The 23,162-nt window shown below is 51.7% G+C and overlaps 1 protein-coding gene across 5 annotated transcripts in view; it reads left to right on the top strand.

The window, feature by feature from the left end:
* The window catches only part of RAB11FIP3 (RAB11 family interacting protein 3), a 79,106-nt gene that overhangs the window by 18,716 nt on the left and 37,228 nt on the right, over positions 1-23,162 (top strand). For 3 of the 5 annotated variants that reach the window (XM_038151292.1, XM_038151293.1, XM_038151294.1), the window contains 2 exons: positions 1,802-1,895; positions 21,658-21,749. In XM_038151292.1, the coding sequence (XP_038007220.1) occupies positions 1,802-1,895; positions 21,658-21,749 (186 nt within the window). Of the gene's footprint in view, positions 1-1,801; positions 1,896-8,636; positions 8,977-21,359; positions 21,462-21,494; positions 21,542-21,657; positions 21,750-23,162 lie in introns of those variants that run through there. The other 2 variants (XM_038151296.1, XM_038151295.1) reach the window with 2 other exon arrangements.

Genomic DNA, 23,162 nt, shown 5'->3' with positions numbered 1-23,162 from the left:
AAGGTGTTTGTGTTGTCTTCTCCCAGTCACAGAATCTCAGGTCAGCTTGGAAAGAGCTCTGAGATCCAACCTGTGACCCATCCCTGCCTCGCCACCGGCCCAGAGCCCTGAGTGCCCCTTACAGGCTTTCCTTGGACACCTGCAGGGATGGAGACTGCAAACCTCTCTGGGCAGCCCCTGCCAATGCCTGACCCGCCTTTCTAGGAAGAAATTCCTCCTGATGTCCAGCTTCAGCTGGAGTCAGCTGGCAGGTGGGCATGGCTGTGCCCTGGGGGGGTTGGGTTTCCTCTCGTGGCACTCTCACAGCCTGCAATTCAGTGACAGGACCAGGGAACAGCTGCAGCTCTGCCAGGGCAGGCTCAGGCTTTTTGGGATTTGGGATTTTGGGAAAAGTTCTTCCCCAGAGTGAAGGGCACCCCAGAGAGTGCTGGGCAGTGCCCAGGCTCCCCAGGGAATGGGCATGGCCCTGAGGCTGCCAGAGCTCCAGGAGAGCTTGGACAGCTTTGCCAGGGATGCCCAGGGGGGATTGTTGGGGTGTCTGTGCAGGGCTTGGACTGGATGATCCGTGGGGGTCCCTTCCCACTCAAGATATTCTGTGATTCCATGTTTTATGGTCTCAGCCCTGTGGGTTCCTCCATGCCGGTGGAATTTTTGCTGCTCCTGTGGCAATGTGGGATGACTAAAGCACGTGGAGCCGTGAGTGAAGAGCCCTGAGTGTGCTGTAGATGTGATTGTCCTAGAGAAACACAGAGCTGGCTTTCAGAAAACCAGAAGAGCTCAGACCAGCCCCCCAGTGCTGCTGCAGGGTGAGCAGGGCAGCTCTGAGCTCCATGGGCTGGGCCCTGAGTCTCCTTTGGGACCTGTGTGAAAGGAGAGGTTTGGTGATTCACCAGCTCCTTCCCCGAGAACAAACTGAAACCCCAAACTGAAACTGCACAAATGCAGCCCTGGAGACTCCCTCCTGTGCATGAGGAGGAGGAGGATGTGTGTGGCAGGTGAGGGCAGCTCTGGGGTATGGAGCTCACCTTTCTCACCTCACCATCTTCCTCCTGGGATTGCTCCTCAGCTGAAGGATGTGCTACAAAAATACACAAAGGTGCCTCAAAACTCTTAAAATGAGGGCTAAACGTCTGGTTGAGCTTGAGAAGCAGCTGGTGTGAAGGATTTTCTGCTCATGGCAGAAGGAAGGAAGGAACCAGATGCACCTTTTTAAGACCCTTTGGGCCCTGTGGTTTTGCCCTTTTTCCATTGTCTTTGAACACCCCAGACCATCCTCAGCAGGTCTCAGAGTGCCCTTTGCTGCAGCACCCCCATCCCAACCCTGGCCTGACGTGATTCCCTCCCCCTCAGGCATTGTCTAATTGGGAAAATGTTTCAATTATACGGCCTAAATTTGTAACATGGAGCAGTTCATTATCACCAAATCCCCTTAATTGGGCCCTCCTACCAGGCAGCCTATTACAGAGTTTCCCAATTAAGACAGGACCTCTTTAAAACCCAAAAAAATAAACAAATCCCTGGCAAAGCAGGCCCATGTTGCAGGAGACACTGCCTGAAGTGATGCTTCAAGGCTAAGCAATAGTTTCAACACCAACCAAGTCCTAATTAACCCCTTTGCACTGATTACTTATGCTCCCTTCAAGGAGAACAGACACAGTTTGGGGTCAGCTCAAGAAATTCACTGTTATTTGGTCAAATCTTTCTGATAAAGAAGAAAAAGTTGGTTGCAAGGTGCTTCTGTGCTGGAAGCTGCTGTTTCCTGCAAGGATTCCAGAGGTAACTCTCCTTTTTTTGGTTGCAGGTAAAGGACCTAACAAAATACCTGGATCCCAGTGGATTGGGAGTTATCAGCTTCGAAGATTTCCATCGGGGCATCAGAGCCATCAAAAATGGAGGTGAGTTTCCTGCTGTGCTGTGAGTGAGAATGGGAACTGGACAAATTTAACACCATGGTTGAGCTGAGAAGATTGTTCAAAGAGAAGGAAAAGCTTGGGGAAAACCATCTGGGTTTGGTTTTCTGAGAGTTCCTGCTCTGTGCTGGGTGGAGGGGAAGGGGGAGAGGTTGGGGACATTTAATAGAGGTTGAAAAAAGGTGGTACAGCAGTGGTGGTGGTGGTTCCATGTTTTGTTGTTTATCAGGAAAGCTCCTTCCTACAAAGAAACATCACTGAGAAGTCCCTCCTGGTTTGGTGTCTGTCACCTGTGGTTTTGGGGTTCTTGCTCTGATGGAGGGGCTCCCATGCTGCTGGAGGTGTCTGTGTGCTGCTGGCTCTGACATCTTCCAAACACTGGCACTGAGCATGGAATGGTTTGGCTCAGAAGGGCCTTAACACTCAGCTCACACCACCCCCTGCCATGTGCAGGGCACCTTCCGCTGGAATGGAAATTACCATGCATTTACCAATTCACTGGTGAATTTACCAATGCATTTATAACCTTCACTCCAAGTGTTTGGAGGATCAGCATGCTCAGATGGTCTTTAGCAAGCAGCACATGAAACTAATCTTTGAACTCCCTGGCTGGAGTCAGGATGATCTTGCAGCAGGCCAGTACCAATCCCCACGTGGCTCCTGAGGGCTTCCTGCAAGTGCTTCCAGAGCAGTAGCTTGGTGAAATGTGAAGTGTCTTTCTGGCTGGTTGCCATTTGAACCCCTTTGCTGCAGAAAAGGTGTTTTTTTTCAGTTTGGGATTTCTCTCAGAGTGTCAGAGGGTCATTTTGGGCCAGGCATGCTGTTATGGGCAGGGTGTCAGAAATCTTGGAATCTCCCTTCTGAGCAGCTGGAGTTCTGAATGTGCAAATGTGAATTATCATCCTTGCACAATAGTCAGCTCTGCTCAGAGATGCTTATCTGGGACTCCGGCCCTGCTGCCAGCCCTGCCCATGGAGTGTGCTGCAAGGGTGGGAAAGAACCATCCTTCTCATACAAACTGTGCTCTTCCAGGAGTAAAAACCCCTCAAAGCAGTTTTCTCCTGTTGTTCTGTTAGTTGTCCATCCCTCCTTCTTCTCTCCAGTTCCACCGCCTCTTGATTAATTTATTTATTTACTGCAAGGGTGGGCAGGCCCTGGCACAGGGTGCCCAGAGCAGCTGGGGCTGCCCCTGCATCCCTGGCAGTGCCCAAGGCCAGGCTGGGCAGGGCTTGGAGCAACCTGGGACAGTGGGAGGTGTTGGACTTGGAATGGGATTCAAAAGTTACCCAAAATGGAGTAAGGAGTGCCAAAATACTGCAAAAATGCAGCTGCAGAAAAGGTGATTGTGGGATTGGGACTCTCCAGACCTTGGCCTCCTCTGACTTAGAATCCTGGAAGCACAGAACATCCTGAGCTGGAGAGGACTGAGGGGAGCATCCAGTCCCACTCCTGCCCTGCACAGACCCCCCCAACAATCCCCCCTGTGCATCCCTGACAGTGCTGTCCAAAGCCTTGGAGCTTTGAGCTCCCTTCCCACCCAAACCCCTCCAGGATGATTTGAGCTCAGGGCTGCAGTGTTTCATGGCAGCTCCCAAGTTTTCTGACCAGTTCCCAGCTGCCAGGAAGCAGGAGGAGCTGCAGCACACTATTAATTTGTAATAAATTGCCATTGGAGTAGAGCGTTTGTGAAAGCCCAGGCTCGTGTTTCTCCTCAATAATTCATCACTTTGGTGTTGTGTTCTGGTAATTGAATGGGAAAAGCAGATCCAGGCAAAGCTTTTAGGGGCTCTATTTATTAAATTTGAAAGAGATTGATATGTGTTTATTACAGTGGTTAGGAAGGGCTGAGCTCTCTAACAACACATGGCATTAACTGGTTATGAAAGAAGCCCAGGGCAGCAAGCAGAGGAGGTTCTTCGAGTCTTACAGCTGAGCATTGCTCACATTAAAGCCACCTGAAGGATTTGCTGCTGCTCTTGAGACAGTCAATATTGATCATCCCTTTGTAACCAAAGCAGAGGTCATGCTGCTGCTGGGTGGCCCTTTTAACAGGGTTTGTTAATTGGCTGGGCCTATTTTTAGTCAGGGAATGCTCTGCTGGATTTCTTGGTGCTCTGTAATTCTTGGGTCAGTCATAGAAGAGAGAGCTGGTGTCAGCTTGGTCCTTTTGGTGTCTGTGTTAATGCAGGGTTTATTTCTGAGGATGTCCCACTCTTCTCTGCCTCTCCCCTCTCTGGAGAGCTCCCTTAGGAGAGCAGCTGGGATTTGCCTGGAGCCTGGCAAACTGAAGGTGCAGTTACAAACCCAGCCAGATTTCCTCTGTCAGCTCCATTTCTCACAGCTGTGTGTCCACTTGGCCTTTCCATGCAGGATGCTGAGCTCCCTGTCCCGTCCCTGTGCCAGGGCATGTCCCACTGCCTGAGGAACAGGCTGATGCAGGGCTCCTGCTGCTTGCTGTGCCTCCAGCCTGGAGCAGGAGCCACTGAAGCCCACACAAAGCCCCAGGGCCACCTCTGCACTGCCCTGGGCCAGCTCTGTCTCTGTCTGGCCGGGTGATGCTGACTGTGAAGGGGCAGAGCACAGGGACTGGGATTTGAGGCTTTGAGGAGAGGTTTTAGCCACTCGTGGCTGCCTCCTGCCCTCCCACAGTGAAGGCTGGATGGGACAGCGTGGTTCTCATGGGTGTAGTTTTTTGTAGGTTCACATGGATGTAGGTTTTTTAATGCCTGCAGTGTGGATGGCCAGGGAGGGCTTCCAGAGGCTTTCCCTGCTCTGGGAGGTGCTCAGCCTGTGGCTCTCAGGTCCTGAGCTCTGTTCTCAGGCCTGGGGCTCTGGGGACAGAGGAGCTGCTGGGACAGGTTCAGCTGCCCCTGGTCTCTGTGTTCCTGCCCTAGCTGCTCGTGGCTGCTGGGATCCCCTTGTCCCTCCCTGCCTTACAAAAAAGACTAGGCCAAAGAATAGGCCAAGAAACACTTATGGTGTATTGTAATTAGGAAATAGTTGGCTTCTGATTGTGATGGTGTGAATTATAACATCTGTATTGTCTCACCCTTTGTCACCATGATATTTTATGAAAATCCCTTTGCCAGGATTTTTTCTCCTGAGAAGCATCAGAGGAAAAGAACAACAATAATTATCTGCTGCTGTGGAATGCTGCAGGTGCATCTTTGATTGGTCCATGTGAGTTGTTTCTACTTGATGACCAATCATTGGCTCTGAGCAGTGACAAGCTTTTGTTATTCATTCCTTTCTATCCCTTTCTAGCCTTCTGATGAATCCTTTCTCTCTATTCTTTAGCATAGTTTTGGTATAGCATTTTTAATATAATCTGTATCATAAAATAATAAATCAGCCTTCTGAAACATGGAGTCAAGATTCTCATCTCTTCCCTCATCCTGGGGACCCTCGAACACAACCACACCCTTCACATGAGAATAAAAATGGAATAAAAGTTTCTAAAACGCCTCTCAGTTGCCCCATCTCTGGGTCAGGAAGAGGCTTGGTCTGACAGGATCCCCTTGTCCCTCCCTGCTCCTCAGGGAGTGGCTTGCCTGCTTTTGCAGTCTGTGTGGAGGTGCCTGAGTGATGGCCAGTCTGCACAGCAGAGGGGAAGCGTGGATCCCGCGCTGGCAGCGTGTCAGGGGGGATAAAGAACTCTGAGAAGTGGAATCTTACAGCCTTGCCTTGTAAAACCTGAGAAACTGAAAATGGAGGGAAGGAGGTAATGAAGGAGAGGTAATGCAGGAGAGTATGATGCTTAAAAAGGTGGATTTGAGGCCTGGAGAGTTCTCAGCCAGAGGAAGACCTGGTGCATCTGGCTACCATTGTTGGATTAAGATTTTTTTTTGACTTTGAGATGGGGTAGCTGAGAGGTGTTTTAAAAATTTTTATTTTATTTTCAGTCTTATGTGAAGGGTGAGACAATACAGATGTTATAATTTATGCTATTATAATCAGAAGCTAATCATTGCTCAATTATAAATGCTTAATTATAAATTATAAGCATTTCTTGGTCTATCAGGTTTTGTTACACTACACTGTAAATGTCTTAAAGCTAATAATTTAAAATTACTCTTCATGGGTGTTACTACAATGTATCTTTTATAGTTCTGTTTCTCCAAAGTATCTAGTTTTATTTGTAAGGTTATTTTTTGAAACTTGTTTCTAGTTCTATTTCTCTCTTAATAATGTCATTCTTATCCTATGGTATTTCTAAGTTAGTATTTTTTATTTCGAGGTTTGTATACAGATGTATACTATGTGAGCCTTCTGTCAGGCTTTGAGAATTCTCTACAAATTCATTTCCCACATTTCCCTCTTTTTCTTGACTGGAAAAAAATATTTCCCACAACCATCAGTGAGATGCAAGGGAAAAAAAACCAGGGAGGGAGCCAGAGTGACTGCTGCATCATCCCAGTGAGGAGCTCCAGCTGATGGAGGATCTCCTCAGGGAGAAGCAGGAACCAGGGGTCACATCCCAGCCCCTTGGAAAACTCAGCCTGGCAGGAAGGAGCCTGTTTGTGTGCAAGGGGCTGCCCTGGGATGGGGCGGTGACATTCCAGGCTGCAATCACAAGCTGAGGTGCCTGGACCAAGGAGCAGCTCTGCTCCTCTGGGTCCTGGATGCAGGAGCAGCTGGAGGGGGAGTTTGGTGGCAGACTGGATCAGGCACAGCTGGGTGCAGGCACACAGCCAGGCTTGTGCTCACCAGCAGAGTCCTTCCCTTGTCCAGGTATTAAAAACCTCCAGAGCTTCGGACACCTGGCGTTTCTGCAGGGGTCCCTCTGAACATCTCCGTGCTCACACTGCAGCTCACAAGGGTAAGGAACAAGTTGTGTCATTCACACACATCCTAGGAGCTAAAACATCTGTAACATCTGTCTTCCAGGGAGCAGCCTGCAGGGAAGGAGCCGTGGGAGGTGTCCCTGCACACAGGGGGACTGCTGGAGGTGGCAGCCACTTGAGGGACCTCTGTGCCAGGCAGGGAAAGGTGCATTCCTGGAGCTCCCAGCCTCATCCAGCCCTTCTGCCTCGGCTTCTGATCCCTGAACAAAGGGGCCCCTGTGCACTGAGAACAGACAGTGCATCCATGGAGGGATGGATGTGTCCAGGAGCTCAGGGAGGGCCCGAGGATGGAATTAGTCACAGCTCTGTTTTTTAATATTGTTTATTTTTTAAATGCTTCAACTAAAAGCCCGTTGGATTTGGGGAGATGGAGAATCCAGCTTGAGAGCCAACACCCAAACATGGAAACTCTGAGAGTTCCTGTTGGCAAGGAGGAAGACCTGGGAGACCCCTGGCAGTGCCAGCCTTGGAGGAGCTGGATCACAAATCCACTGTGCCAAGGGAAAGATACTCCAGGGGCTGAATAAGAGGCTTGGAGCAGGAGGAGCACCTTCATCTCCCCAGAGACACTTCCAAAGGCTGGCTGGAGGGAAAAGCCTGGAGCTGGGAAGCTGGAGCAGGCAGGGCAGGATGCTGAATAGCAAATACAGGGCTGGGGGGTCAGGCTGTGCCTCTGCCTGGAGCCTGGGTGGGAGCACCACACTGCTCCTACTGGAGCTGGCAGAGCCTTTGTGGGGCTGCAGCTCTCCATTCCCCATCCTGGGAGCATCCCTGGAAGGATCTCAGGGAGCATTTCCAGGGTTTCTGCTCTCTAATCCTGGAGCGTCCCTGGGAGGATCTTAGGGAGTGTTCCCAGGGTTTCTGCTCTCTGATCCGGGAAGGATCTCAGGGAGCATTTCCAGGGTTTCTGCTCTCTGATCCTGGAGCATCCCTGGGAGGATCTCAGGGAGCATTTCCAGGGTTTCTGCTCTCTGATCCTGGAGCATCCCTGGGAGGATCTCAGGGAGCATTTCCAGGGTTTCTGCTCTCTGATCCTGGAGCATCCCTGGGAGGATCTCAGGGGGCATTTCCAGGGTTTCTGCTCTCTGATCCTGGAGCATCCCTGGGAGGATCTCAGGGGGATGTTCCCAGGGTTTCTGCAGCCTGGTCCAGAAAGGTTGGTGAGCTCCTGGCAGCTGAGTGTCAGCTGGGAATTTCCTGAGAGGAAAGGCCACATGCAGCCCTTCTCCAAATGAGGGATGTGAGTGTTGTACCTTGTGGGAAAAACAGTAAAGGTAAGAAGAGGCAGAATCCAATCCACCAATTTTTAGGCATTTTTCAAATAACGCACTGGTGAAGCTGAAAGGAAATCCCCCTGTTTTAATTAGAAGCCCTGAGCTTCTCACCTTTAGTATTTTTCCCACAGCACCTTAAAGGCTTAGAGCCACGAGGGAGCTGCACATGAGCTCCCAAAACCAGATCCACAGCGTTTTCCCACGTGCAGGCTGTGTGCCACATTCCCTGCTCCCACTGCCCTGGCTGTGCTCGGCATGTGACAGCACTCGGAAGCTGTCAGAAGCACTCAGAGCCCAGCGTGCCCAGAAGCCACTCAGTGCCACTCAGAGCCACTGCAGGGCAGCACGAGGTGGCTCAGGGTGGGTGTGGGAGAGCCAGGCTGGCTGCCCCGGTGACCTGGATCCCGCTGGCTCCTGGGGGCATTCCCAGGTGTTGGATACCCAGTAAGGTAACCCCTGTTTGCTGTGTGTGGAGGCTTTTCCCCCCTCTGTAGGATCTGCATTGCAGATGGGTTTTGCTACGCAAAAGGAAAGCTTCCCTCGCCCAGGGATAATTCCAGAAGCCAAAGCCTGCATTCCCTTCCGCTCCCAGTCCCGCAGTTATTTCTGTCTGTGGGCATCCTCGGTGCCCTCTGCCCCACCTGGCTGCTGCAGGTGCAGTGGATTTGCAACAGGGGGTGGCCAGGCCCAGTTGAATACTGCAGCTTTTGCTGTTGAGAAGGAAAGCCTTGCCCAGGGCTCGGCAGATGGAAGCAGAGCTCGTGTGCACATTTGACTAAACTCGATGAGTAGCTGGCACCGCTCTGAGCACTTCCTACGTTCCCCTGGGATCTGCTGATCCCTGGATTCATGCAGCACTGCTGCAGTGGAGCCTCCCCGCTGCTCCTGCTGCTCCTAACCCTGGCTGAAGCATCATCCACAGGGACACAGCTCCTTTGATGGCTGAAGGTAGGACAGATGCCTCTTTGTGTACAGCTGGCGTGCAGGGACCGGGGGCTGCCGTGAATGGGAAATCAAGATTGATTCATGAGCGAGAATAAAACCCAAATTGCTCTCATTATGTCTTCTGCTTTTTTATTTTTGCCTTTGCATCTTGCTGTGCTCTGGCAGATCCATATGGATGTGCTATACATACTGCTGGTGGGGATAAGGACTTTAGGAAGATGAGTGTTAATTCTGCCCCTGAAAGGAGTGGAGATTTAAATGACTCTTTAAAATTTATATGGATACTTGAAAAAAATATAATCCCTGTGCTGTTCTTGGGAGCTGGGGATTCTGCTCATCTCTGTGGTGCAGGAGGATGATTGTAGCACCAGGATTGTGCTTGTCAGGTTTGGGGTCCATGTGCTTGTCTGTGCCCCCTTCTGCCAGAGACAGGAGCAGCCAAGGCTTTCTTGAAATTAATTTGGATTTTTTTTCCCTTGAAATAGTGGTGCTTAGAGGATTGTATTGAAAACTACTGTGCCTTCCCATAAAAATGTGTGAGGGCTTTACTGGGGTTCTTTAGCCCAGAGAAAAGGAGGCTCAGGGGGAACCTTTTGACTCTGCACAGCTCCTGACAGGAGGGTGGACATGGGTGGGGGTCAGGCTCTGCTCCCAGGGAACAGGGACAGGATCAGGGGGAATGGCCTCAAGTTGTGCTAGGGAGGGTCAAGTGGGTGTTGTAGTCCCCATCCCAGGTGGGTGTTGTAGTCCCCATCCCTGGAGGTGTCCAGGGAAAGCCTGGATGTGGCACTCACTGCTCTGGGCTGGTGACAAGGTGGGCACTGGGCACAGATTGGACCTGATGATCTCAGAGGTCTTTCCAGACTCAAAGATTCTGGAGTTCTGCTGAGTCTGTATCTCTGTGCTTACAGGGAATGGGGAGTTAGGAGCGTGAGGGATGGAGCTGAGCTGCTTTGGGGGTGCTCTGTGGTCACAGGGACCTGGGGTCTGTCTCCACCCCACTCCTGACAGAAGGGTTGGGTGTATCCAGAGCACAGAGACCCTTCTGTGAGGGGCTGGTCCTCTGTGGAGATGCAAACAGCAGGAGAACCAAGCAGGTGTGAACCCAGTCCAGCTGGAGGCTGTTCCAGGGAAGAGCAGGACACAGGTACAGCCCCAGGGCAGGGGCATTCATCTGGGTGCTCCTTTCCTCCAGCCTCACTGTCCCTGGAGAAGAAAAGTCCCTCTTCTGCTCCCAGGAGCCCCAAAATGCTCCTGGGTGTGGGGAGAACTTTCTCTCCAGCTGTGCAGCTCCCAGGATCAGCAGATCCTGGCTGCAGGCCTCTTCCCCATGGCAGGGAGAGCAGGGAGGCTTGGATGAGCCAGGGACATTTTCTGTTCCCCCTGAAAGCTGGACCAGTTGCTGGCAGAGAGGAGCCGTGGAGCAGCTGGGAGTGGAACCACAATCACACCGTTCTCGAGCTCTTTGAAGTGCCTGTTTCTGCTGTAGTACAGACATAGAATCATTCAGGTTGGAAAAGTCCTTTGGAATCATTGAACTCAGCCATTAATGGACTTGATCTAATAACAATAGACCAGGGCAAGGACTCGGTGGGGATGGGGAGGGCACTTCTGGCTCAGCAGAGCAGTTTCTTCACTTGCATTTCTCTTTTGATTTCCATAAACACTTGTTTGTAGTGAATTCATCAGTGTGGCAGCTGGGTGAAGGGTGGACGGGGGGAGAGGCTGCTGTGCTCCGGGGGCTCCGTGCCTCACAGGGAGCTGTGCCTCCCAAAAGCAGCCTGGCACATGACATACTGCATTGACCTACTTTTGGGAGAGGAGCACAAGTGTTGGGAGAGCTGTGTCCGTAGGCAGCTCTGGGATGAGAGCAGCAAGGAATGGCTCAAACACACTGCTGGAAAATGCTGTGGAGGCTCTGGGGGCCAGGAATGGGAGGTTGGCTTGGTTTGAAAAGCCAGGTATCTGCTAAGGAAGGCAGGAGCCTTCCTTGAAGTGGAAAATGCAAACCCCCTCCCTCTGAATTATTATAATTTTGAAATTAAGAGGGCTCTCAGCAAAGATATGGGAGTAGGAACAACAGTTCTTTACTACGGAAGAAAATAAAAATGAAATAAAGATGCAATAATCCAAAACAACACTGCCAGAGTCAGAATAGGAGCAGAGAGCCTGTGGCTCAGGGTGGTGGCAGCAGTGCCATTCCATGGTGGCTCAGCCCTCCTGCAGGGCCAGCTGTGGCTCTGCTGGAGCAGGGATCCTGCACAAGGGTGGAGTTTTCCTCTGGAGCTCCAGGGCTGCTGGAGATGGGCCTGCTCTCCCTCTGGGAATGCAGGGCAGAAGAAAGCTGCTCCTCTGGGAATGCAGGGCAGGAGAAAGCTGCTCCTCTGGGAATGCAGGGGGCAAAGGCTGCTGTGCTGTTCCCAGGGTCAGGTTCTATCCAGGTAGGAATGCTTGGCTCCTGCCCTGGGCAGAGCATCTCCCCATGGGATGGTGGAATTTGATCAGCCATGCAGGGACACTCAGTGGCCATGGACAGCAGGGATCTCCTGGAGGGAGGATGGGTTGTGGGAGAGACAAAGCAAACTGCCCCATGAACTGCAGAGAACTGCCCCAGCTCTGCCAGCTGGGAACAGAAAACACATCCCCAGCCACATCTTCCAGCCTAAGACAGAATCTCTGCCCCTCTGTGAATTCCTTCTTTAGGAATCTCTCCCCTTTTATGAATTCCTGCTTTGGAGCATATGCCTGAGAAATCTGGCTGTGTCCAGTCACCACCGTGGAGTGTAAGAGGTCTGAAATACACCCTGAGTCCAAGGGAGTTCTGGTTCTAAGCTGGGGTTAAAGCTGGGATCAAATCCCCAAAAAATCACTGTTGGTTCAGCATTCCTTGGGAGGGAAAAGCATTACTGTGTAGCCAGATCTCCTGGAAATCAAAGCTAATTCCAGAGTGGAGAGACTTCCATGTGTCCCGAAGTGAAGGAAACATGTGGTGGCTATTTGACCCACAGACCATAACCTAGCCTGATAAAGACAAATCTGATGCCCAAAAGAAAGCAATTTTTTTTCTGGGAAAGGAAGATAAAACCCACTGCAGGGACTACCTGTTTTCCCAGGAAGATGAAAATGGAGAGCAGTGCTTTATTGGAGCTTTGGAGTAGCTCTTAGTGTGAAAAGCACATTCACTCTGCTGTGAAAATTTAAGAAGTTTAATGATGGACAATGGGAAACAAGGACCATACAGCAAAGGTTATTATGGCTGGGTGCATCTTGGCATTGAACCAAGAGCACCCTGTTACCTTCAGGGATAGCCCTTAAATACCTTTTAATTCCATCAGCTCTTTGCATATTCATAGACTCTTATGCATAGTAAACTTTTCCCCAAACTAGTTTACATGTTCTAAGAACTGTTGAGCATATCTCCTCCTTGGATCCACTTTTTTAGAGCATGGGTATTCCTTGGCTGTGGTTTTAGTCCTTTTTTTATCACCTCCAGTTTTTGGGCCTTGGTCCACTCTGCCTTCAGATGGTGAGTGCTGCTAGCTGGCAGATCTGTGCAGGTGTCCTCGTCCTGTGTGCATTGGGTGTTATCCCACCCAAGCAGGCATTTTAACACAAGCACACTTCTATCAGCTATTTCACTACTATGTCCATGCTTAATTAACAACAGAAATAAAAACTACATATTTATAACAAAGTTTCTTTAACATTACACCTATAAAATCCACTTTAATATTTGTGAAAAGCCAGTTTTATAATATGTATCTATAACATTAGCATGCTCTTCTCTGGAGATGATGACTAAAGAGAAAAGAGAAGGCAGGTTCTGTTAAATAACATTTTTCCTCTTCCATCTCCTGCCTGTGTTTCTCCATTGCAGGATTCCCTTTCTGGGCTGTGCTGTTTTCCTCCACATCTGGTGCTGGGAATGCTTTTGGGAGCCGGGCTCGCCCGCGGTTTGGGAGTGCGTGGGAGGAGGCAGGGCAGGGCAGGGCTGGGCTGGGCTGGGCTGTGGCTCCGCGTGGGTGTGGCGGGTGGTTTCTGTCCTGCCTGTTCTGCTGTCTCGGGTTTGGATGTTCGGCCAGAGTGAGGGATTGGCGGTGCTTGGGTCAGCCCGGGAAGGTGGGGGATGTGTCCTTCCCCCTGAGCAGGAGCACCTGGACAGGGCTCAGGAGATCCCTGCCCCAGCTTGGGGGAAGGAAAGGAGCCCTGCAGAGCTCTCAGCTGTTTCTCCTGAGGAATCCAGTCAATCCAGAGTTATTAACAAAGAGATAATTACTCACCCGGGATTTCTGCTCCTCCATGCCCAGGTTCTGTCACAGCCTGGGGGCTGGTGACTGCACTGGGTGACCTGGCACCCCTGTGACACCCTGACAGGCTGATGTGGCAAAAGCTTTGTTCTCCAGAGTGTTTCCTTGAACAGGAGAGGCCGTGTGTGATGTGGATTTCCTGGAAATCAGGGCTGATTGGAAAGCAGCTGGGTGGGTGAGCGGCAGGTGAGATGGTTCCAGTGGGCATCCACACACTGGGAAAAACCAATTTTTGCAATTCTCTGGTGTTCTGGCTGAGCACAGCTCACATCATCTCACTCCCACTCTGCCCGTCCCAGGCTGCGTCCCCTCCTGGCCTGGTGCCTGTGTCCCTCAATGTCTTTCTCCTTCATGATCCTCTTTTCCAAGCTCTTACAGTCCAAACTGCTCCTGTAAATCACTGGGCAGTTTATTCCTCTTTAGAACAGGAAGGACTTCTGCTAACGAGGCAATAGGAATTTTTATTAATGTGGTTAATAATTCCAGAGAGCTCAGCAGAGATGATGTGACAGCTTCTAATAAAACCACTCCTGATGAGAAACTGGGTAATGGCTTGTTTGGATCCTGTTTCCATGTTTGGAATCCATGATCTTGGAGATCTTCTCCAACCTGAGCAGTTCTGTCTGTCACCTCTCAACCCCTCGGTGCCCTCCTGGAGCCCTCCTACTCTGAAAGGTCCAATTCCTCCCTGTGCTCCTTCCCCTGCAGGGGAGGGGTCAGGCACGGATAATGGCTGGAAAAAGGATCAAACCCAAATTTTACAGGACCCCCTCCATGATTTTGTTTTATTTTGGGGGGTGTTTCCTATACAGAAGGCAGTTGGAGCAAAGGCACTTTAAATAATGTATCGCCCCTGTCCCTCAGTGACAGGTGGCACATGGTTTGGCTCTGTTTCCACGGGATTTTCTGGCAGTGTTGGAGTTAGGGGGACAAACGGAAGGGGATTCAAACATGCACCTTCAGGAGCATCTTCCTGTTCCTCTGCATAGCTTTTAGGGGATTTTGGAGGACTGGGACTCCAAACTGCTCTACTGTGGCCAAGCAGCAGGAAGGCACAAGGGCTGCTCAACCCTCCCTGTAACACACAGGACATTTTTGAGCAGCACAGTCATCATTTCCAAGAGATGGCTCAGAACTGTGGAGCACCACCTTGGGGAGAATTCTTCCTGCAGGTGTAGTTTAGTGCCTCTCACGTATTTTCTGTCCCCAGTTTTCCCTAAACCCAGGCTGGGTTCTGATCAGGACATAGAGGGCAAGTCTGAGATCAGAGGCTTTAGAAATAACTTTATAAATAATTTGCATTGCTGATTTTGCAGCTCTGTTGTTGAGGTTGGAGCCTAGGCTGGAGCAGGGGGTGTGTGTAGTGCCCGCCCAGGCTCACGGCTCTCCTGTCCATGACATCTTTCCCAGCGGTATGTGGGTGGTTCTGATCCAAACCACTCCCCCGGGCTCAGTGACAGCTTCGGAGAGGCTTGGCATTAATTGTGGTCAGTTTTTGGTGTGGCTAGTGGAGGGCAGAAATGACAGGTGAGACCCGACTGACAAAAACTAATGCCTGCACGTTGATGGAAGTGCTGTAGCTATTGAAAGTGTAACCTTTAATCCTTGTGGGTCTGAAAGCTGTGCCTGGACCACTCAGGCATTGCTCTGGAAATGAAATTCAGCCACGCTTGGAGGTAAGAACGTTGTGAGCATTTCCTGGGCTCAGGGTTGGAAGCTCTGAGCCGGGGAGGATTGAACTGGGTTTAACTCTTCTCCTCATTTCTCCATGTGGAAGCTTTGAGCTGGAAGGCTGGAGCCTTCAGGATGGAATGGGGGCATCCAGTCAGTCCCAGCCTGTGGAACTGCCTGGTTTCTGCCTGTCTTATCTGGGGTGTCACAACTCTGCTCCATTTGAGTTCCTGAGTTAGGGTTCTCTTTAATTTTATTTTGCTTGTGGGGCAATCTTATATAAAGATAAGATAAAATATAAAGATAAAAAGATAAAATATGTACAAGAATATATAAAATATATAAATTAGGAAATATTTTTATATTTATCATATGTAAATATAAAATAAAATATATCCATATTAAAATATAAAATATATTAAAGACAATATATAAAGATGTAAAGATAAGATATCTGAAGATAAGATTGTCTTCTGTGAGCTCCTGGGTGTGGAGCATCTCAAGGAGTTTCTCCTTCAGGGTTCTCAAACCCTTGACAGGAGGGTGGCCCTGGGTGTCCCCAGGGTTGAGTCAGCACTGATGTGCTCCTGGAAGCTGACTTGGGATGTTCTGCTGGTTCCATGAGCTCCTTCTCGAGGTCCTGCCTCAGTCTGTTCACAGAGCAGGGAGTGCAGGGCCATGGGGAGTGGTGAGCTTTGCAGTGCTGGGTTAATGGTTGGGCTCGATGACCTTGGAGCTTTTCCAGCATTCATGATTCTGTGACCAGTGTCTAAAAATCCAGCTTAGATTCCAGAAGCATGGAGATTTGGAAGTAGAAGGAGTGAAGGAGCTGGAGGACATCAGAAGGTCTCTTCACCAGCAGCAAGTGCTATTTTGGAGCATCTCTCATTTGGAGCATCAGTCTCTCCATCAGAAAGTGGCTCTAAGCCACTGCTGGCCTTAGCCAGCACCTCATTTTCCACACCTCCAGCAGTGAGCTGGACAAGCCTGCAGGAATCTGAGTTTGGCTTGGTGGCTGGCACACTCTGAAAAGACCATTTAGATTGCTGGGAATTAAAAATGAGATCCCATGTTTTAAACTCAGCACAAATTCCAGGTGTTAAACTCAGCACAAATTCCAGGTGTTAAACTCATCTCAGCACAAATTCCAGGTGTTAAACTCAGCACAAATTCCAGGTGTTAAACTCAACTCAGCACAGATTCCAGGTGTTAGCACAAATTCCAGGTGTTAAACTCAACTCAGCACAGATTCCAGGTGTTAAACTCAGCACCCAATTCCAGGTGTTAGCACAGAGTCCAGGTGTTAAACTCAGCACAAATTCCAGGTGTGAAACTCAACTCAGCACAGTTTCCAGGTGCCAGGGGTGACCTCCTGCTCTGTCTCTGGGGCAGATGCTCACCAGGCCTCTGGGATGAAGGGAGAGCAGCTGGATTTGTGCCTCCAAAGGGCCTCCATGCCATGAAGGGAGTTCCTTTCCATGCTGTGTCTGGAGGAGGCTGCAGGCCCTGTGCCTTGGGAAGGGGATCACAGGGAATGTGTGATGAGCCCTGGGCAGTGAGAGTGATGCTCAGGAAATGGGGGGCTGCTGAAGAGCAATAGCCAGGTTTGTGTAAGCAACCTTATTCTGCCACTGCCTCCCTGGGAGCCTGGGCTGCCTTTGCTCCCTCTCCTGGGGCATTTTTGGGAAATGATAGTGTGCAGTAGGTGCTCCTGCTCCGTTGGCCCATCTCCGGGGAAGCTGAGCTGCAGGGAAAGCACGGGGCAGAAAGCTGCTATTTTCTGGGAGCATCAGATTATAAATGTACTCCTGGGCCACTCTGGAAGTGGGAAGGAAAAGGTGGGTGGGTGGGATTGGTGCTGGCTTTATCCCACAGGGATCACTCCACGTGGGTGCTGCAGCACGAGACCCTGAGCTGCCTCTGGAAATACTGAATAGTGGCTTCCCCTGTGCAGGATCCTCCTGAATTCCTGCAAGTCTTAAATCCTTGGCTGTGTGTTGTTTTCCAGCAGCATTCCTACTAAGGGAGCTGGATTTACATCACTTCTTCTCCCTTAAGCCAACCAGAACTTCGTCCTGCTCCCTTTTGGGGTCTGTTTTGTTCTGTGCCATTCAGGCAGGTTCCGAGCCTTATTCCCACACTGATCAGTGCAGGTCTGTGAGCTCACAAAATCCACTCTGCTGGAATCACTTGGAGCTGGAGGCTCTGTGGCTTGCAGCAGTGTGTACAGTGTGTGGTAGATGACTTAAATGCTCCTGAAAGGCTCTTTTTCTAGGTCACTCCTGTATGAAGCTGATAAAACTGGCTCTGTGTGACCCATGTGTCACTGCTGTACCCACAGCCCTTCACTCAAGGTGCCTTTCCACTGCCATCCTTCCTTCTGGAAGCAGTTTTTAGAATCTATTTCAGGAGCTTTATCCCAGAACTGCTGTTCCTGAGGGTTCCTGGGAGAGCCCAGGTGACTCTGGCACACCTGAGAGCTCTGATGCTCAACAAGACATGGGAAGAGGTCTCGTCCACCCCCATGGAGAGCCCGTGGAATTATTTAGTTTGGGAAAGCCCTCTGAGATCATTGAGACCAACCATTCCTCCAACACTGCCAAGGCCACCACGGACACGTGTCCCCTAGTGCCACATCCACATGGCTTTTAAATGGTGGCTTCCAGTGACAGGACAAGAGGAAGCGGCCTCAAGCTGCTCCAGGGGAGGTTTAGGTTGGATATTGGGAAAATTCCTTCATGGAAGGGATGGTCAGGCACTGGCACAGCTGCCCAGGGCAGTGGTGGATTCACCATCCCTGGAGGAATTTAAAAGTCATGTGGATGTGGCACTTGGGGACATAGATTAATGGTGGCCTTGGCAGTGCTGGGAGAGCAGTTGGACTTGGTGACCTTAGAGGGCTTTTCCAGCCTGAGTGATTCCATGATTCTGTGGTGGTTTAGCAGTAAAGCTGCCTGGAAGGTCTCTCAGAGTCTGATTTTTACCTTTCAGGTTTTTGGATGTTGATGGATGTGACTGGCCTGGCAGTGGGAGTGATGGACAGAGCTGGAAGTGCAGGAGAAGCTGGTCATGGATACTTAAGAGGACAAAAGGCAGTCCCTGATGCCACCCCCAGCCCTGGGCACAAGATGGGTTTGAGCAGAGTAGGGCAGAGGTGACCCCAAGTGTTGTGACCACATCAGCTCTCAGTGGGGAAGGATAAAGAGAAATCAGGGATGGGTGTAAGCAAGGAAAGGCTGCTTTGTGGTGTGAGGGGCAGGGAGAAGGGCATGTGAAGCAGGGCAGGGGTCAGCTGGGACTTGACTTTAATCTCCAGGGTGGAGAGCAGAGGGAATGTGAGGGTCTGTGCTCAGCCTGTGCCACAGATTGGGGCTGTTCAGTGCTGCTGCTGGTGGCCCACAGCCACCCATGGCTCTGTTCCTGGTGTGGGGGGAGCAAACCCCTCCAGCTGTCACCACGTGGCTCCCTCTGCACCTGGGGACAGTGCTCTCCACATGGGGAGTGCCACTCCACACCAAAGGTCTCAGATTTTTTGGCTCTGGGGGTTTTTTGGCTCTTTTGGGCAGGAATTTGTGAGCTTAATGCAGGCTGTTGTGCTGGCAGACTTGCAGGCTCTCCATGGCAACTCTCCCTATACACAAAGCACCATATGGCTTTTTTTGGAGGGGGAGGGAATGAATCCAGCAGAAAAATCAACCTTTTGTTTGTGGTGCTGTTTGTCTTTGCTCTCTGTGCCTCATGGGGAGGTGGAAACGTGGAATTCTGGCTCCTGGGCATGGCTTGTGCTGGCCATGCCACCACCAGGGTGCAGGTGACCTCTCAGATGGCCTTTCTTGGATTTTTACACTGGAATTTGCTGTGAAAATAAACCCATGGTACACAGAGACCCTCTCTTTGGGCTGGGCTCTCTGCACACAGATGGAGCAACAAGGATCCCGTTCATGCCCAGCATGTTCGTTCCCTGAAGGGCTGGGAAGGCTCCAGAGCCCCTGGTTTGGGCAGGAGCTGGGCAGGAGGCAGGTGATGGATGGCAGGAGCTGCCTGTGCCTGTGCTCTGCCCACGCTTCATACCCCTGATTCCAAAGGGAAGCTTTCACTTGCCTGCAAATCCTCCCTTTTCAAGCCCCTCTGGAAGAAACGAGAATAAATATCTTTATCTGTGTCTGTGGAAGAGTAGGAAGTGTTTGTGTGTCTACTTGGAGGGGGAGGAAGAGAAATGCTGAGGGAATGAGGAGAAGGGAGCAGCCTGTGCCTTTGGGATGTGGTTCCAGGGGCTGCTGTGGGGTGCAGCAGGATCTCTGGAGAGGGCCTGGAGCTGACCACTGCCCGTGTGTGCTGGTGGGCAGGAGAAGTGGCTGCCTGTCCCCCCTGGGTGCTGTGACACAAGCTGCCTTCCAGGAGCACTGTTTAATTTTGGTTTTGCCCTCATACATGGGCAAAGGCTCCTCTTGGTGGCACCCACTGAGGTGAGCAGGTCACTGTCCCTGTTCCCTCCCTGCTGTCAGCTGCCAGGCTCAAATCCCAGGATAGCACCAGGGATAATTAATGGGAAAACTCCTCCAGCTTGTAGGCTCAGGCTCACGGGTGGACAGAGGGACATCTGGGGGAGGGACAATGCCATCTTCAGCTTACAGAATCATTAAGGTTGATAAAGACCTCCAAGGTCATCAAGTCCAAGATCCTCCTGTGGTACCCCAATAGTCAGAGCAGGAGGTGGCCTTGCCCTGAGCAGGGTGCCCAGGCAGCAGCAGCATTTCCAGCTGTATCCCAGAGCCCTGCTCTGGCTTTGCAGCTGGACGAGAGCTCAGAGCAGCACCACTGCTGCTGCCACAGTGGGACAGCAGTGGGATACTGAGGTGACCAAGAGCGCCTTTCCCCTGCAGCAGCCCTGACCCTGTGGAGCACAGTGTTGGGTATGGCACTGGAAAAGCAATTTGGGTCATTCCTGGACTGGATTCACAGCTTGACCCTGGGAGTCAGGCCCGGGTGAGGGGAGGGATCATTTCTTGGTGCTACATGTTCAGCTTCTGCCACCCCAAGGACCCCCTCAGGTTGGTGGCTGCAGTATCTCCTGGGTGCCCACCTTTGTGTGCATTTAATGGTCAGCTGAGATGCCCTGGGGATGGTGTTTAGGTGGGAGGTGTTGCTGCAAGCCTGTGCCGTAATCAGAGATTCTCTGAATGCTTTGGTTTGGAAGAGACTGTAGAATTAATCTCATTCCACGGGCAGGGACACCTTCCACTGTCCCAGGGCTGCTCCAAACCCCGTCCAGCCTGGCCTTGGGCACTGCCAGGGATCCAGGGGCAGCCCCAGCTGCTCTGGGCACCCTGTGCCAGGGCCTGCCCACCCTGCCAGGGAACAATTCCTAATTCCCAATATCCCATCCAGCCCTGCCCTCTGGCAGTGGGAAGCCATTCCCTGTGTCCTGTCCCTCCATCCCTTGTCCCCAGTCCCTCTCCAGCTCTCCTGGAGCCCTTTTGGCCCTGGAAGGTGTCCCTGGATCCTTCTCCAGGCTGAGCACCCCCCAGTGCCTTGACCAACCTCCAATCCCTTGACTTTTACCAGATGTGTGACATGACCACAGTGTGATTCCTTAATGAAAAATGGCCTTTCTCGATACCTGGAGAGGAGCCCAAAGCTGGAGCTCTTCCTGTGCCTCTGGATGAGGCTGGCACTGTCCCATCTGGGCAGCCACAGCAGGACAGCCTATGTGTCCCTTTGAGGGGCCAGGGAGGGGGCTCTGAAGGGCACAGGAAGGTGACCTTTGTCCCCTCCCCAAATCCTTGTGCATTCCCTGGGAGCACGGCCAGGTGCCTCCTCCTCCTCTCCCGGCCCGCTTCCTCGGCAGCCATGGCAGCTCCGAGGCGTGTGGGCTCCAGCCTGCTGTTTATTTTGGGACTGCAGCTCTGCTCCCGATTCGGTGCCTCCAGCCCGGGATCTAGGCCGTGTGCCGGATCGGGCATTAGCTGCTGCTTGAGGGAGCACGGGGAATTCTCGCTCCTTTCCTCGCTGGAAGGGCCGGGAGCAATGCTGCCGACGGGGCTGCGGGCTGGGAGGGGGAATTCGTGAGGAGGCTCCCTCGCTGCAGAGCTCCTGGTTTTGTGTGGAGGCTCCTGGTGAGGGTGGCCACGGGAGGAACAGAATTCATGCGGAGGCTCCCTCGCTGCAGAGCTCCTGGTTTTGTGTGGAGGCTCCCTCGCTGGTGTGGAGGCTCCCTCGCTGCAGAGCTCCTGGTTTTGTGCGGATGCTCCTGATGCGGGTGGCCACGGGAGGAGCAGGCGCCGCCGAGCTGCAGCCTGCCTTCCCCGCCGTTCCCATGGCACTTGGCTGTCACACACACACATCCCAGGCATTCCCTGCCCACAGCGGGATTAAAGCCTTCTGGGAGAGGAATGAGAGGATGCAGGGAACGGAGATAGGGAAAGGCATGGAGGGCATGGAGGGGCAGGGATGAAGGCAGGAGCCGGCCCCATTGGAGCAGCAAGGGCCGTGTAGGATTTGAGGCAGGGAGAAGCGCGGCCATTGCCCTCAGCCCTGGTGCAGGTGGCATGCCTGGGAGCAGAGGCCCTTCCTGAGGGCTGGAGGCGCCGGTGCGTGCACACAGAAGCTACTGTCTCACCTCTGTCACATCTCCCAAGCCCACCCTGGGCGTGAGGGTGCAGGTTTCCCTCTGGGTGATTGCAGCTGTGTGTTTTTCCCCCTGCAGACCCTGACAGCCAGCTGTATGATATGGGATATACCCCCGAGGAGGAAGCCCCGGCCTGCCCCGATGAGTTTGACGACTTCGTCACGTTTGAGGCAAGTATGAGCTCTGTTCGTTCCCATAAATGGTGGCTGCACGTGGAGTGGGATTTGGGCATGGAGGCTATGCCTGGGGAGAGGGGAGTGTGCTGTGACGGGGCTCAGGGATGCTTAACATGTAAAGCCAAATTCAGTCTCTGGGCGATGGGTCCAGAGAACCTGCACCAAGCATTTGGTGCTGTTTAAGTTAAAATTGGTGTTGATAAAACTGAAAGAGCAGAGCCCGGTGCTCTGGGTGGACAGGGAGCCCCTTCCTGTGGTGAAACACTGGTGACACGGGAAGGGGACCTGCTGCTCTTGGGTTTGTCTTCCTGCTGGAGTTCTGAGCTTCTAAAACCTGAGCTTGGCTTTGAGATGTACCAGCCAGGAGCCTACCTGAGAGGCACAGCAGAGCAGTGGGATGCTGACATTTGGTGCTGTTTGTCCAGTAAAGGCAGAGCAGAGGACAAAAATCTACATTTTCTCTCTATTCCTGGGCTTGATGAAGGCTGTTTTTCTGATTTGGGTTGTTTTCCTCTAGTTAAAGCCTTCATGCCTTGGTTCCCTCATGCATTCCTTACCACAGGAGCACGTTGCATCAGTGATCCTGCTGTTCCCAGCTGGAAAGGACCGACCTTTTGTCTGTGCCTGGGGGTTTTGGGCTTGGCTCTGAAGGCTTCACCCATTCTGTGCCTTCCAGCCTGGAGCAGGAGGTGCTGCAGGAGCCTTGGGAGCAAAGGGCTGGCTGGGTCCCTGTCCCACGTGGGGACTGAATCACTCCCCTCTGCTTTTCTTTTCCAAACTTGCCTCTTCAAGGGTGTGTCACCTGTGTCGTGGTAGCCTGGATGTTTTTGGGGCTGTCCTGTGCAGGACCAGGAGCTGGGCTCTGATCCTTGTGGACCCCTTTCCACTCAGGATATTTTATGATTCTTTGTGATTTTTATCACACTACTTGCTGCTGGCAATGAGACTCCTCACCTGCTTTGTATTTGCATGCAAATGTGTTTATTTATATTTGTGTGTATTTTTTTTTTGTATAGTCTGTAGTACATCATTTTGGCCTTGTGATTTCTTGATAGAAGGTTAATGATAGCCTGGGTATTGGGCAGCTGGTCCTAAAATCATGGAATGATTTGGGTTGAAGGGACCTTAAAGCTCATCCAGTGCCACCTCCAGCCATGGGCAGGGATGCCTTCCACTGTGCAACATCACTTCAAGCCCTGTCTAACCTGGCCTTGGGCACTTCCAGGGATCTAGGGGCAGCCACAGCTTCTCCAGGCAAGGTTGAATATTGGTTTCTTTTTTCCTTTTTGAAAGATAGTTCCAAGCCCTAGGAACAACTGAGGACAAGTGGGACAGGAGGGCAGGCAGGGAGATGGATTTCCATGTTTTTTAGGTGGTGCAGGGTCACAAATGTACAAATGGACTGAG

This window comes from Motacilla alba, chromosome 14, assembly GCF_015832195.1.
Source record: "Motacilla alba alba isolate MOTALB_02 chromosome 14, Motacilla_alba_V1.0_pri, whole genome shotgun sequence".
NCBI lineage: Eukaryota > Metazoa > Chordata > Aves > Passeriformes > Motacillidae > Motacilla > Motacilla alba.
This window is presented reverse-complemented; position numbering and strand designations above follow the sequence as displayed.